The following is a 16,291-nucleotide window of genomic DNA, read 5'->3' as shown; positions in this document are numbered from 1 at the left end:
CTTGGAGAGCGGGCAACCAAATTTCATTTTTGATGTGTGCCCTTGTGCCCACAGTAAAAAAAAATGACAATAAAGGTTATCTTATCTTACATGATGTTGCTCTAGGAAAGCGAGGTTATTATTGGGGTTTAAGGATGTTGAGGAAGGTGGGAGGTCATCATCATTATCATCCCTCTCCCAACCAACCCCCCCTGCCCCCCATGGGCATTTCTGTTCAAAACATGGGATAGGATGGATTGTTGCTTGGTAAGGTCTATCTCCACCTTTGTAAAACCATCCAGATCTGGAAGGAGTCTAAGAACCATCCTTTGCTTTGCCTGGAGAAGGTTTAATCCAGCCTTTGATGGATTAAATGGTGGTTCCTCTCAGGGGATCAAGGGCCCATCTCTACCTGTAGCAGAGGGCCGTTTTTTGTTACCAGCCCAGCAAAGTGATTGTAAGTGGATCTTACGCCTGAAAGGGGCTCATAGATTTTTACTCTTGACTTCCAGCACTGTGAATTCTCTTTTCTTTCAATGTGCTCCGGCTTCCAAGTTTGTTAGTTGCAGTCATGATTTTGATGGCAGCCAAGGAGAGGTGGCCTCCTGGTGATGCAGAGAGGCTCAGGGCCTCTTTCTTTGTCTTGACAGTACCAAAGGCTTCCCTGGTTTTTCTTGGCAGCCAGTTGCATGTTCTGGGGAAGCCCTGAGTATCTCCAGCCCAAGCCACGTTCTGGTTTTTCTGAGCCACAAAGATAATCCAGCAAAGTGGGGCTGGAGGTATAGTATAAGAAAAGCAAGAGAGAGAGAGAGAAAGGCAGCTGTGTTGATTGTGGTTCCTACTATTTTGTTCCATCTCTGCACTTTTTTTTTTTGTTGACAGCAATAGTTGCCCTGACCCAGTTGCTCTTTGGTGCTCCACCTGATAGGACTGTTTCCTGTGCTTAATTTCCTTGTGTTGAATGTCTTCTTAACTGTAGTGGTTGCTTAAATATTGCCATGGCTTGGGTTAATTCCTCTGTTTTCTTGTGGATGCTTTTTTGCTCCTTTCCAGGTGAGCCTCAATAAGTGATTTACACATAGAATAGAATACTACTTGGTGAGTTCATAATAGCAGTAAAATTTGGACTAGAGATTTCCTGAATTCATAGTTCAGTTTCCGGCTGCAATTGTACGTCTGCACATGGGTAGGAGAGTGTGACCTGTTGAATTTGGTGTAGCTTTCTTCTAAGCATGTGTGAATGTGGTGTGGTTATTGTGCTGCAAGTGAAAAGACAAACTTGTCAACAACTTGATATTCATCACATCTGTGACAAACTTGTCACAACTTGATATTCATCACATTTGTTGTGTTTTATTGCTAGGTCTGGACTTTTAAATGGACTGCAAACCAAATAGAAAAAAATCCTATCTAAGTTGATGGAAGAGAACAATGTAAAATTCTCTGCCACAAGTATCCCTCTGAGGTTTCCAGAGGTTTTTTTTTTCCTATAGACTATTATTAAATGTTATTCATAGCTGTTAGGCATTTCTTACTTCTAAATTCTAGCCCCAGACAAATAATATCCCTTTTGCCACGCAATGAGGGTTGAGAATAGCATACTAGTCACGATACGTAAATATCATACAAAGGGTCATTGACTCACACCTTAACGGTGTGTTTATTAATGAATACTGTTGCTTTTATAAAATGTGTCCCTTTTTTTTGTCTTTGCTGGTTAGCACTTTTCTTTCTGGAGGCTTTTCAGGCATGTTTGCTCTTGTTGTAAATTATAGTAAGAATATAAGAAATATATTGGATAAGATGGAAGTAATTTTACAGATTATCTTGGGGCTAACAAATTAGACTTGACCCATCCCTCTCTCTTTCTTAATTTTGTATATTGGGGGTAGTTCTGACGGGTGTGGCTACAAAAGAGACTTGCTTATTCATGCTGCAAAGAAATAATTATCAACTGGCTGGAGAGATTTTGGGCAATTTCATAGCTGTTCCCAGAGGCTGACGGACAAGCCGTTGCCCCCATCAAAGGGGAGATAAGGGAGGTTTGCAACCAAGTTGATCCCGTGATTCTCAGGCCTGTGTTGGATTATTAAATGGTGGTTCCTCTCAGGGGATCAAGGGCCCATCTCTACCTGTAGCAGAGGTTCGTTTTTTGTTACCAGCCCAGCAAAGTGATTGTAAGTGGATCTTACGCCTGAAAGGGGCTCATAGATTTTCACTTTTGACTTCTAGCACTGTGAATTCTCTTTTCTTTCAATGTGCTCCGGCTTCCAAGTTGCAGTCATGATTTTGATCTTCCGTAGGAGTGAATCAGCAGTGAGTCAGCCTGATCTTTCCCAGCCAGCAAAAGGGTCCCATGCTTGCTTGATGGGCATTTGAAGCTGGCTTCTTGCTTTCCTGGGCAGTGATCCAGGCCAGCGTTTTTCCTGACGGATGGCAGGCTTCTGCGATCACGAGCAGCAGTAGACTCCCCCTGCTCTCACTCTCTCACTCTCGCTTAATGTGGCACGGGTAGTCCTCGGCTTACGACCGCAACTGAGCCCCAGATTTCGGTTGCTAAGGGAAACATACGTTGGGTGAATTTTGTCCCCATTTTACGACCTTTCTTGCCACAGTTTTTAAATGAATCACTGTAAGTTAGTAACACGGTTGTTCGATGAATCTGGCCTCCCCATTGATTTTGCTCGTCAGAAGTTCGCAAAAGGGGATCACGTGTCCCTGGGACACTGCAGCCGTCGTAAGTAGGAGTCTGAATTTTGATCACGTGACCACGAGGAGGCTGCAACCGTCGTAAGGGTGAAAAACCGCCTCAAGTCACTTTTTTCAGTGCCGTTATAATAATAATAATAATAATAATAATAATAATAATAATAATAATAATAATAATAATAATAATNTGTAGAGAGCATTACAGTAGTCCAGGCGAGAGGTGACGAGAGCATGAGTGACTGTGCGCAAGGCGTCCCGGTCCAGAAAAGGTCGCAACTGGTGGATCAGGCGGACCTGATAAAACGCCCCCCTGGTCACGGCCGACAAATGGTCTTCCAATGTCAGCCGTGGATCCAGGAGGACTCCCAAGTTGCGGGCCCTCTCTGAACGGTCACGAAATGAAATGTTTAAGTCGAGGTGTCATAGTTCCGACAGATGAAACTCTTCAAAGAACTTTGAGGCATTGTTTACCTTAAAGAATCTTTATTTGAGTAGCAACACATCTACATGCACATAGTCCAAGCCAAAATCTGGCTTCCCCTCCCCTAATCACATAGTATCAAAGCCCAATTCCCTCCTCTGACTAACAGTCATAAATCACATTCTCCAATTAGTTTGAAATGCAGACTTTCCCTCCAGTTCTTCAACCTGTCATTTCTTATCATCTCTTATTTCAAACAACCTTGGTTCCCACCATTATACATTATTGTTCTGTCTAACTCAGTGGTTCTCAACCTTTTTAATGCTGCGACCCCAACCGGTCGTAAGTCAAGGACTAAACCGGTCGTAAGTCGAGGACTAAACCGGTCGTAAGTCGAGGACTAAACTGGTCGTAAGTCGAGGACTACCCAACCGGTCGTAAGTCGAGGACTTTCCCTGCCCGGGAGCGCCGTGCATGCGTGGTTCCGCCCCCTGAGCCGGCCAAGGCGTAGCTGGCAAGCGGCAGAGACAGAGCAGGCCGACCACCAGCTGGCCCAGCCCAAGGGAGGTAAGGCACCCGCCGGAAAAGGGGAAAAAATGGACAAAAAAAATGGCGGACAGCCTTGCTTGGTGACCCCCATGAAATGGTCTATCGACCCCAAATGGGGTCCCGACCCACAGGTTGAGAACCACTGGTCTAACTAAACTCCCAAACGCATTCTTCCCCCTCCCCCCAGTATCATCTCATTCTAACTCTAAGAGTAAAACATAAAGTAAAGGAAAATGGCTGGGTCTCCATGTGTTGTCGAAGTAAGAACATTCCATGTTAGCAGCGCTGACACGAGGACTACCTGTATTGTCAAAGACTGAATGAAGAATTGGCCTGTAGTACAGAGTAGGTCTTCTGCCACTACAGCTAACAAGGGATTAAAGCTGTATGAAAGTTAGATCTGGAAGAAATAAACACAAGGGGCTTAAACATCTCAATTGCTTTGTCCGAGACTCGATCTCCGAGGCATACCTGATAAAAGCGGGAGACGTTAATCTGCTACCAAGTGTGTTTCGAACTAAGATGTCTTCTGCCTTGCTGTGGATGAGGAGTTGTTGTTGTTTTTTCATGTAGGGTTCAGGCGTCGTTAAAGCTGGCTTCGCTGGAGATCAGATTCCGAAGTACTGCTTCCCAAACTAGTAAGTATTGCTCCAAAGCTCCTTGCCTCCATCAGCTGTTAGGTGGAGACAGTTGGGAACAAGAGGGGCGTTGGGTGGGGTTAGGGTTGATGAGCCATTGTAAAGGGTCGCCCAGTAGAATAGTGTGTAAGAATTATCTCTGGAAACAGGGCGAAGAGACACAGCCAAGGGAACAGCTGGATAAAAGGCAGCAGAGTCCACAGTAGAAGGGGGGCAGGTCAAGAGCCTCAGAAGAGGCTCTCAATGTTGGGGAAATTGTCCTTTCAGATTTGCAAGATTCCCTTAATGTAATCTTACCATAAAGTTGAATTAGATCATCCAATTAGTGTTTTCTGTCTGGTCTACCTTGTAAGATTGACACATGATCATCTGCAGAGTGATAATCGCTCTCTTTCTTGCTAGTGTGGGCCGCCCGAAGCATGTCCGGGTTATGGCTGGAGCACTTGAAGGAGATCTCTTCATTGGACCGAAAGCAGAGGTAAAATCCCACCCACCGCACCTCTGGGATACCCCCTCCGCTACCAAAGATAGTATAGTCCCAGAACCAGAGGGGTCCAGCTAGGCCTAGGATAATTTTTAAGAGGGGTTTTTTAGAGGGGTTTTTAATTACTTTTTAATTAGACAATTTAAATATTTCATTTTAATTAATTTTAACTTGTGATTGTTAGTGGTGTTTTTAATTGATTGTCAGTGGTGTTTTTAATTGATTGTCAGCCGCCCTGAGTCCGCAAGGAGAAGGGCGGGATGTAAATTCAAATAATAAATAAATAAATAAATTTGAACCCTGTTTCCGACCCGAAATAGTAAATGACTCGATTTTTCTCCTTATTAATTAAGAGTTTTACTTACGCCACAGAACAAAAGACACATATAGTTGGACAATGATTTATCCAACACGAATAGGCAAATAGGAGCATTTGTGTTTTAAACTGTGCCTTTTAGACAGGTTTGGTCGGTTTGCAAGCTTTGAACTTTTCTGTGGCGTCCATCTAGACCAGGGGTTATATATTTTGAACATTGTCTGTCCTGCCCACCCAAGAGGATTTATCTTCTGGCTGCTGGGTGCCATCCTCTGCAGCAGGATTCCTCCTCTGTCTCCTGTAGGAACACCGAGGGTTGTTATCCATCCGGTACCCCATGGAGCATGGCATTGTCCGGGACTGGAACGACATGGAGAGAATCTGGCAGTATGTTTATTCCAAAGACCAGCTGCAGACATTTTCAGAAGAGGTAATATGGCAATACTGGTGGAGGTTTGTAACCTGCTGTGTTTGTTTATACATTCTAGTATTTTTAGAATTGGTCCTGTAGGCCGGGGCTATCCAACCTTGGCAATTTTAATACTTGTGGACTTCAACTCCCAGAATTCCCCAGCCAGCATGCTGCTGTAAGCCTTTTTTTTTTTTTTTTGCATAAAAGAAATGATGCAGCTTTGGTTGAACTGAAGCCCCAAGAGAATTGTCTTGCACTGCAATATGAATTATTGTCCAGCTGGAGAGGTTGCAGGAGAGAAAAATATATGTAAGGGATACCTCGGTACTCATCATTATTGGTTCCGGGAGGTGCGATGAGTACCGAACAAATTTTTCCCATCAGCAATACCGTGGTACCTTGGTACTCAACTGCTTTGAAACTCATCACATTTGGTACTCAAACCATTAGGACATGAACATTTTTCAGGGCCTGGATGGAGGGACTGACATGAAAAGGTGCTTGTAAACATTCAATCGGTTTCGTAAACTTGATGTAGACCCTCTATTTTCCTTCCAGCATCCTGTTCTCTTGACAGAGGCCCCCCTAAATCCTAGCAAAAACCGGGAAAAAGCTGCAGAGGTTTTTTTTGAGACTTTCAATGTTCCTGCTCTCTTCATCTCCATGCAAGCCGTCCTCAGTCTGTAAGTGTCTGCGGAGATTCTCAGTCATCCAACTCGCGGTTGTCTCAAAGGGGTTCAAAAGGCAGCTGGAGTTTCTTGGCCCAGTTTTCCTTGAAAACATCTCACTTCTCATCCAGGCAGCTTCTTGGAGGAGAAGCAAAACATTTTCAAGGAAAACTGGACCAAGAAAGTCCAGTTGCTTTTTGAACAAATCCTTTGGGATCTTGGTCTGTCAGTTTCCAGTTGCTGGAAGTGGAGGTTGTCTGGATCGGAGGTGACTTTCCACCTCTGGGCTTCGGTGACGGTTGACTTGGTATGTTCTCTTGAAAAGGATTTCAATTGCAGAGCTTTTGGAAAGGGCCCACGTCTTGGTCGGGAATTAAATTTAATTCAGTGTAAGTGCCACCCAACAACTCACAGTATGACAAACAATGAAAATGCAGAATGAAGAACAAAAAGCAAAATACAGGTAGTACTTGGGTTATGACAAGCGGTTCAGCGACCAACATTATGATGGCACTGAACGAGGGGGATTTAAAAATGGTCCTTGAACTTGCAGCCGTTGCCGCAGCCCCCTAGCCAGCTGATCACCATTTGATGTTTGGCAACTGGATCGCAGCTACTACATTTGTAGCCTCCCATGGTCACTTTATATGTGGTCTTCAAGGGCAGCCCCAGGTAGAGCATATTTCAGTAATCAGGTTGGGAGGTGACTAGGGCATCAGTGTCTCTGTGAAAGGCCTCCCGATCCAGGAAAGTGGCTACATGAAGCTTGGGCAGAAGAAGTCCCAAAAGTCCAGAAGTCATCAAAGGGCCAAGTTTGAAGACCCCTGCTCTTCAACCAAGTTCCAGCCAATGACCCTTCAACAACCGCTAAGGCTCCACCCTCACGCTACCTTGAAGGTAGAAACAACAGCCCTTATAGGACAAAGAAAGCCCATAGAATAGGAGCACGCTCAACAGGGCAAGGTCCAGGCTTCCAAGTCCCATCCACCAGGCAGGGTCCAGGCACAAGACCAGGGCAGTCCTCAGGACAAGAAAGAGGTCCCAGAAAAGAAGCACTTCTAAAGCCCCAGGGAAGCAAAGGCCAAATGTAGCCACCGGAGAAGGGCAAGGTCCAAAACAAAATGTGAAGGAGTCTTCAAGGCCAGGCAAAGCAAACTGCAACAGGCACGGGTCAAAGCCAGGGGAGTGTAAACCAAAGCAAACAATTATTCCTGGCAAAGACTAACTCCCCATGGCTTTTCCTTGAGTGATTCCCCTCCAGGTGTTCTTTCTGAGGAGGGGTGGGGTGACCTCCTCCAGAGCAGCCTTGTAGCCCTTCTCTGGGCTTGCCTCCCTTCTGCTCTCCATGCCCTTGGATGAGTGGAGCAGGCAGCTGTTCCTCATCAAAGGAGATTGGCCACCTATCAGCACCACTGCCGGGCAGCAGCCGATCCTCCCCTGGGTCTATGCAGGGAGAGACAGCTCTCCGTCTGGTCGACCAGCTCCCCCAATGCCTGAGGGGCCCGGGACAGCATCGTCCTCAGCCCCTCGTCCTTCTTCTCTGTCAGATGGTCCAACTCTTCCTCCTCCTCCTCCGAACCAGCCTCTGAAGAGCCACGATACATGAACCCAATGATAGGTCACCTTCCTTCACCATCTAAGAGGGAACTTGGTCCAGCAAACAATGGAACACAGCGCAGAGCCCTAACACATCTTTTAGAGCAAAAATTAATATAAGGCCCGGTCTTATTTTCGGGGAAATAACGGTAACAACAGAAAGGTTGGGTTCAATTAGGCGAGGGCTACTTGTATGGTCCAAGACTCCAGCCCCCCAGTAGAATGAGAACGTTGGCTGAGAGAGGAGAAATAATAAAAGTAGAAAACACGAGCCCCATTTTTTAAAAAACGCCACTGCAAACGCCTTGTTTTAGGAATTGAAGGAATAACAGAGGCCGAACGAAACTTAAGTCAGGCTAAGACCTGGTCCACTGTGTTCCTTCCTTAGCCTAAGGGACTGCCCTCCCCACCTCCCTCTGCTTTTTCCCAGCTATGCCACGGGTCGTACCACGGGAGTCGTGCTAGATGCTGGAGATGGTGTGACGCACGCGGTGCCCATCTACGAGGGCTTTGCCATGCCGCACTCAATTATGCGAGTTGACATTGCCGGGCGGGATGTGTCCCGCTACCTCCGCTTGCTGCTACGGAAAGAGGGCTATGACTTCCACACCTCAGCCGAGTTTGAAGTGGTCAAGACAATAAAGGAGGTAAGGTCCAGGGAGAGGGGATATACATATGCGCGTGATGGGGGGGCTCTTTGCCCTCATTGCAGTTGGGACAGGGGCTCCCCGGCGTGCTGACAAATGTAGCGTTGAGCATCTCACCGAGACAGAACAGTTGGCAAGCTTCAAGCTGGAGACGGCGTTAAACTGGCAACTGTGGTTTTCAATTTGTCTTGCTCGACGGCAGCTCTGATGTGTCCGTCAGACGCCGAAGAAGGCAGAAGCTGTTTCCGCGTCTCAAAGCTTCAAACCTTCAGCCAGCGGATAGCCTGCAACGGACGCTTCAAAGAACCTTGCCTGTGAAGTGGCTGCTTTGGTAGCTCATGCCGAGAGGAACGCAAAGCAGCCTTGTCGCTTTGAGCTGGGCTTCTTCAGCAAGCAGTGTGTTGTGGTGTTCGTTAATCAGACACATGACAATAAAATGCATACAAAGCACGACTGAGATCGTCAAGAGCTGCACGAGCTTGAAAAGGAACGTGCAGATGAGGAACCCCGGCAGACCTGGGACAGACTTTGGGCATGAGGTGCTCCAAGGTCTTGCCCGGTGCCGCGGTCGAGCGATGGAGGAGAGGCTTAGCTGACCTCCCACCCTACCAGGAGGACCTCCAAGGAGCTCCTCTACCTGGTGGCTTCCCGGGCCAGTTCAGGTGCTTCACATATTTCCTTCCTCCCTACAGAGAGCTTGCTACCTGTCCATCAACCCTCAGAAGGATGAAGCCCTAGAGACAGAGAAGGTGCAGTACACGCTGCCTGACGGAAGCACTTTAGATGTAAGTTCCTGAGCTGAACAACGGGTCTCGCTCCTGGGATGTGCACCGAGGGCCCTGAAACTTCCTGTCTCGGTTTCTCATGATTTTCAAAAAAAGCTTCTTGAGTTCCTAGCTATGCATCAGAGCAGTGGTTCTCAACCTGTGGGTCGGGACCCCATTTGGGGTCAATCGACCATTTCACGGGGGTCGCCAAGCAAGGCTGTCCGCCATTTTTTTTGTCCGCCATTTTTTCCCCCTTTTCTGGTGGGTGCCTTACCTCCCTTGGGCTGGGCCAGCTGGTGGTCGGCCTGCTCCGTCTCTGCCGCTTGCCAGCTACGCCTTGGCCGGCTCAGGGGGCGGAACCACGCATGTGCAGCGCTCCCGGGCAGGGAAAGTCCTTGACTTACGACCGGTTTAGTCCTCGACTTACGACCGGTTGGGGGTCGCGGCATTAAAAAGGTTGAGAACCACTGCATCAGAGAGTCTGGTTGATTCAGCTATATTTGGTGAGCTGTATAAGGAAGTGGGGTGGAGGAGAGAGGAACCTTCGTCCGGCTTGTGAATGTTGTAACCAAACGGTCCTGCCGGAGCAGAGTTGACCCCGTGGCTTTTGGGACAGGTTGGTCCATCCCGGTTCCGAGCTCCTGAGCTGCTTTTCCAGCCAGACCTAATAGGGGATGAAAGCGAAGGGATCCACGAAGTGCTGGTATTCGCCATCCAGAAATCCGACATGGACCTGAGGCGGACGCTGTTTGGGAACATTGTCCTGTCTGGAGGATCCACACTCTTTAAAGGTATTTAGTTGATAGAGAGGAGGTACGTTCTGCTTGTAGCAAATAATAGATAACGGAAGAGCAGAGTTGGGATGGGACCTTGGAGGTCTTCTAGTCCAACCCCCTGCTCAGGCAGGAGGGCCTATGCCAGGGATAGGCAACCTTGGCTCTTTTATGACTCGTGGACTTCAACTTCCAGAATTCCTGAGCCAGCATGGGGGAACTATGGCCCCCTCATGACTCGTGGACTTCAACTCCCAGAATTCCTGAGCCAGCTTGGCTCAGCTTGGAAACCTCTCCCTTTCCCCTCAGCGTGGCTGGCTCAGGAATTCTGGGAGTTGAAGTCCACCAGTCATGAAGGCCAAGGTTGCCTGCCCCTGGCCTATACCATTCCAGTTGAATGGCTGTCCAGTCTCTTCTTAAAAGCCTTCAAGGGTGGAGCACCCATAACATCTGGATAAAGGAGTTTAGTTCTGCACTCCCCAAAATTGGCGGGAAGGAGATGTGCAGTTTTCATTTCTTTCCCAGACAAGGTATAGATCCAAGAGAGCAGAAATATTGAAGGAGTATCTAAATATTGGGAGAGCAATGCATCTGGGAATCTTAGACCAGGAAGCTCGTGTTTTGAGGGAATAGAAATGGAAAGGAGATGGAGATCAATTAGAACGAGAAGAGTGGGTCTAATGGCACAGGCGGGATTTTCTACTAGAATGCTACTCCTTTAGCAAAAATAGAGGATTGACTGGGAAGGGCATTCTGTAAATGGGAAGTAAAATGCCCTCTTCAAAATTGCCGCTTGGTTTTTTTTTTTCTTTTTCTTTTTGAGAAGTGTGTGTAAGTGTGTGCGTGACTACAGCTGGGAGCCAGTTTTCCTGAATTCCACCCAGCAGGGTCAGAGGCCCTGGCTTTAATGACCTGAGCGCCTCCCCATCTCTGGGGGGAGCTTTTATTCTGGTGCTTTAAGAGGGTCTTACCTTGCCTCTCAACTCCTAAGGTTTTGGAGACCGCCTGCTCAACGAAGTGAAGAAACTCGCTCCAAAGGACGTCAAGATCAAGGTAAATCCATGGGAAAATGCTGTACTCCAGCTCTAATTCCGTTCACGTGGGCAAAACTCACCTTTTTTAAAAAATAATAATAATAATAATCCCAGTTCCCATCGTGTTGATGCGGTGCCTGGTTGGGGGTGGCTTCCTATGGGTCGATGGGTGTGTTGAGGTCGTCGGCTTGTTTGGGAGGACCGTTGTGTGTAGCCGAAGGTGGCCTCTGGGCTTGGCCTAAGCATGCTTCTGTGTCCTTCTTCCCAGATTTCCGCTCCTCAGGAGAGGTTGTACTCAACGTGGATTGGGTAAGAGTGTTCCCCTTCCTCAGCCTGGGGGGGGGGGAGGGAGCCCCAGGGTAGCCATTTTTATAATAACTCGGCTTTCCCGAGCAAGAACGTGGTTTATTTGGTTTCGGTTGAGTGTTCTTTGCAAATTCAGCCCTTGTGCTTCATTATTCAGCAAAACCTGTTCAGGTCCAGTTTGGGAATCCAGTGTGCTACTAAGTCAGCAGTTCCCAACCTTTTCTATACCCCTCAACTCCCAACTCCCCTACAAAGTAGGACATTTCAAGCCAGACTCTGCTGAGGGTGGCTCTGGGGGCTTCAAATGGGGGGTGGCTGGTTCCCTGTGGAAAGATGTAGCTCGCCGACCCCTGGGTGTAGCACCACGCCCGGCTCCAGCCATTGATTCTTCCACCAGCAACGCTTCCATGAAACCCTCGCAAAATCTGTGCCCACCCAGCGTGCAGGTAGTCTTTCCCCTGTGACACAATTGAGCCCAACATTTCTGTTGCTAAGCCAAACAGTTGGTGTGTTGTTAATAACATGGTTGTTATGGGATCACGTGACCCTCCCGGGACACGGCAAGCGTCATAAATACCTGCGTCCGAATTTTGATCATGTGAATTTGGGGATGCGGCAATAGTGGTGTGAAAGCCCGTCATAAGTCGCTTTTTTCCAGTGCCGTTGTAACTTCAAATGGTCACTAAATGAATGATTGTTAAGTCGAGGACCACCTGTGTTATTTTACCAAGGCAATGTGGCAGCTCCTTGATTCTCCTCTGCCTTCTCCCCCAGGGGCTCCATTCTGGCCTCGCTGGACACGTTCAAGAAGATGTGGGTCTCCAAGAAGGAATACGAGGAGGACGGCTCCAGGGCCATTCATCGAAAGACCTTCTAGGGCAGGGGTGGGTGGCGGCAGCCGGAAGCAGCAGCTGGGGTCGTGTCTCTTCTCTCGTCATCCTTTCTTGTCCAGGGCTGCTCCCTTCCTTCCTTCCTTCCTTCCTTCCTTCCTTCCTTCCTTCCTTCCTTCCTCCTTTCCTTTTATTTCCTTTCCTTCTTTCCCTCCCTCCTTAATTCCTTCCTCCTTCCTTCCTTCCTTAATTCCTCTTCCTTCCTTCCTTCATTCCTTTTCCTTCCTTAATTCCTTTTCCTTCCTTCCTTCCTTCCTTAATTCTTTCCTTCCTTCCTTCCTTCCTTCCTTCCTTCCTTCCTTCCTTCCTTCCTTCCTTCCTTAATTCCCCTTCCTTCCTTCCTTCCTTCCTTCCCTCCCTCCCTCTCTTACTACCCCTAAATGCATGTTGCTAGCATGCACCTCCCTAGGAGGGGGTGTTGCTCTCTTTCGAGGCCTTTGTTGGGGGGCGGGGGGCTTTGAAGCTCCTTCCCACCTTCTGATCCCCTCCGGAGCAACCCTCTTGCTTTGCCCCAGCGCTTGCCTTGGGCTACAAGCAAGGAGGAAGGCTGCCCTCTTGGCAAGAAGCTACCCTGACCTCCATCTTCCTAGACATCCACACCCTCGCTGCCTCTCTGGAGGAACCAGGAACGCTCGGGCCTCCTGTCAAAAAAAAAGTCAGAAAGCTGTTAGGGAAGACGGTCCCTTAGAGCTGCTGGCTACCTCTGGTCAACTTTATCACGGCCCCCTCATCTCTGGGGAAGGAAGGGATATCGAGCGTTCTTCAGCCTGCCCACAAAGACGCTCCAGTCCTCTCATCACCCGGAGGACCAACCGGGGGGTCTCTGAGAGCAGAGCCACGAGGGCCTCAACCTGAGCCCCACTTCTCCCCTTTGGGAAGCCCTTTGGGAAGCCCAGCCCAGCCCCCCTCCTGACATTAAGACATAGGAGACTCACGAGGAGGCAGGTCCAGAGGGGTGTTTGAATGTCTCTTGGGGAATAGGGCGAGGGCGAGAGTTTGGGATCAGCTCCAGGGATGGCATAAGCCAAGCTGGAAGCCCCAAGCCAGAGAGGAGATGGCAACTACTTAGCACCATCCCTGTCGGTTCTTCCTTCCCTGTTCTTCTGAAGGGGTTCAAGTAGCGGGAAAGAATATTTTAAATCAAATCTCAGTCTGGTTAGGCCAGGGGTAGGCCACCTTGGCTCTTTTATGACGCGTGGACTTCAGCTCCCAGAATTCCTGAGCCAGCCATGCTGAGGGGAAAGGCAGAGGTTTCCAAGCTGAGCCAAGCTAGCTCGGGAATTCTGGGAGTTGAAGTCCACGAGTCATAAAAGAGCCAAGGTTGCCTACCCCTGGGTTAGGCTAAACAGGAGGTGGGAAAGGGCTGCTTTGGAGGGTTATGTAGGCTGCGGGAGCTGAACCATCCCGCCCCGGAGTCCTTGGTGGTCTCTCCTGAGCTAGAGTGGAGGGCGACTGCTGGGAGAGGAGGGGGACGTTTAACAAGCAGGACCTGGGACATTTAAAGACTGACCTAAGAAATAGACAAACCTATCCTGAGCCCCCTCTACATGATATTGTTGGGGGTTTTTTCCTCCATGTCTGGTTTGGCTCTTGATACCTTGATGTGCTCTCCCCCCCCTCCTCCAAATCCTGTGGCTGTCCATTGCAAATAGCCGTATCTCTTTGCGGGAGGGGGGGCATCTTCATCTGTATGAAAGCTGCCAGCTCTTTATCCAATCCCCTGTCTCTTAGCCCAGCTTTCCCAAATGGGGCACTCTCCAGCTGTGTGGGGTTTGCTTCCCAGGCTTTGCAGGACAAACCCTGTCCCCCCCCCCCATCAGCTCTGTGCGGTGCCCCCTTGCTTACTGCCTTTCTGGGGAATTGGATAGCATTGGCTCAAGAGTCCAGAATTCAAATGGTTTTACTCAAAGCTATCCCAGTTGAAAGCCTGTCTGGTTTTGCTAGCTGGGGAGGGGGGCGTGAGGGGGGTGGAGGGCAGGTTTCCGATAATTATCCAAACTGCCCAACAGCTTAAAGAGGACAAGCTTCCTCTTGGCTTCAGCTGTGTTTGCAGATCATGGCCTTAGCCTCGGGCTGGAAAAAGCATCCAACGTTTTTAATGTGTACGCAAATGAATTTATTTAAAAAGAAAAAAAAAAACCCTGTTCCCTTAAAAATGTGTACGTACGTCGGCTTCTCCATGTTATCTATCTCCAGTAACTAAACCAAATGGAGGCAGAAGTGTCCTCTTCTTCCCACTCCCCCCCCCCCCCCCCCCCCCCCCCCCCCCCCCCCCCCCCCCCCCCCCCCCCCCGTCCTTTCCCCGTGAGACACCTTCTTGGGCTGCAATGTACAATAATTTAACACAGTTGCCTGTATTTTTATTTTGTAAATTCATTATACTAATAATTATAAATTAACTGCCAGTGGCTTGGCGTGCGTCTGAGGCTGCTCTGTTAACGGTGGAAGAAGGTGTGATCCTGATTGTAACGCTAGGTGGTAGAAGCACTGCCTTTTCCAGATTTCTGGGATTAGACCCTTCGGCGCTCGGTGCTCACGGGGCACGTTAGAACTCCTTCAAATTTTTCAGGAATTGGGGTGGCGCTTCTTCCAGGAAGCCCTGCGTTGCAAAGGTTGGGTTTAGAAAGCAACCTTGGCTCTTTTCAAAACAGAAGTCTATTCCATATTGCTTAGTCTTACCAAACCACGATTTTTGCCATGGGAAGTGCTGATGCAAATCACAAAATGAGATTAGGGTGTGTGTAGCTGCTGGATTAAACGATTCTCCAAGGATTTTGTGATGCTGTTCCTGGTACTGCAGATCAGTGAACACAAGAGATTGAATCTTAAAATCTGTCTACTCCATCCTCATTCCCGTAGTGCCAGGGGTAGGCAACCTTGGCTCTTTTATGACTCGTGGACTTCAACTCCCAGAGTTCCTGAGCCAGCATAAAAGAGCCAAGGTTGCCTACCCCTGCCGTAGTGGCTGTTCAGATGCTGCAGCGGAGTTCACAACCTGCTGCACACTGGGTCATTCTCACTGCTATCATTTCTTTCTTGGTTGACCCTGGTCAGCTCAGATGTAGTCATTTCAAAAATATGTGTGAAATTAGACAGCGTTTCTCAACCTTGGCAGCTTTTTAAGACGTGTGGACTTCCAACTCTCAGAATTCCCCAGCCAGCCATACATGGTCAGCTGGGAAATTTTAGAATAAAGTCCACTTGTCTTAAAATCGAAGTGGACCATGGTGTCCTATGTGACTCCTGATTGCAGGATATCTAATAATGGATTTAAATTTAAGAAAAACCAATGTCATCTGTCAGGGATGGTTGAATTTGGACTCTTACCCTGACAAGGAGATTGGATGTTTGATGGCTTAAAGAACCCTTCCAGCTTCAAAGGGTTATCCCAATATACTAATTGCACTTTTCTTCTTGGTTATTCTGCCCTTACTAGCAGATAACCATATCCTGTTCGGTTGGAAGTTCCTTTTGGAAAGGAAGTAAAAAATAGGTTGTCTTTAAGTACTTTAAAAGGTTTTATGCTAGTCTGGCTTCAGGTGAGCTGTGTCTAGAATTCATGTGTGACAGTGGAATATTTCAGCAGCGATGTGAAAACCGGGTATGAGAAAGTAGTTTACTTAGGGCTGGATATATAGCAAATACAAAGCACATTTGTTTGTGTGACCATCTAAGACTCCCATTTACCAGGGGGGAAAGGCAAATATATCAATAAATACATCTCAAAGCAACTATTTCAGTTTATTAGTAGATGTGCTTTTTTGAAATGCAGTTATGGATAACTATGGTTAGTGAATCTCCATGCTAAGGGAGGATAGTAGGACTGAATTAAATGCTAGAGAATAAAGTAATGGCTGAGGCTTAACCGATTGTCCCCTACCAGAATGATGTTTCTCTCAGTATGACAAAGGCAGTGTTGCACACTCACACAAGCTTCGTGTCTGCAGTCCCAAGACTCAAAAGATTGGAATTTAGGGTGCTGCTTTCATTCTTTGAAAACCACTTGAATGCTTCTGGCTGTTGGTAAGAGTTAATTGGCCAAAGGACAAAAATTTGATACCAAGAGCCCCCGAGAGCTGGCTACCAACCCGTTACCAGTATA

General features: G+C 48.0%; 1 protein-coding gene across 1 annotated transcript; it reads left to right on the top strand.

The window, feature by feature from the left end:
• Positions 1–4,704: 4,704 nt before the first annotated feature.
• On the top strand, positions 4,705–12,176 carry ACTR1B (actin related protein 1B). The gene is made up of 9 exons (XM_015816538.1): positions 4,705–4,774; positions 5,401–5,526; positions 6,067–6,191; positions 8,203–8,419; positions 9,112–9,204; positions 9,803–9,977; positions 10,951–11,012; positions 11,262–11,302; positions 12,074–12,176. The coding sequence occupies exons 1-9, from the start codon at positions 4,727–4,729 to the stop codon at positions 12,174–12,176; spliced, it is 990 nt and encodes a 329-aa protein (XP_015672024.1). The 5' UTR covers positions 4,705–4,726.
• The last annotated feature ends 4,115 nt before the right edge of the window (positions 12,177–16,291 follow it).

The sequence above is a fragment of the Protobothrops mucrosquamatus genome, unplaced genomic scaffold, assembly GCF_001527695.2.
Source record: "Protobothrops mucrosquamatus isolate PMUCROS unplaced genomic scaffold, P.Mucros_1.0 scaffold462, whole genome shotgun sequence".
In the NCBI taxonomy this organism is placed as follows: Eukaryota; Metazoa; Chordata; class Lepidosauria; order Squamata; family Viperidae; genus Protobothrops; species Protobothrops mucrosquamatus.
This window is presented reverse-complemented; position numbering and strand designations above follow the sequence as displayed.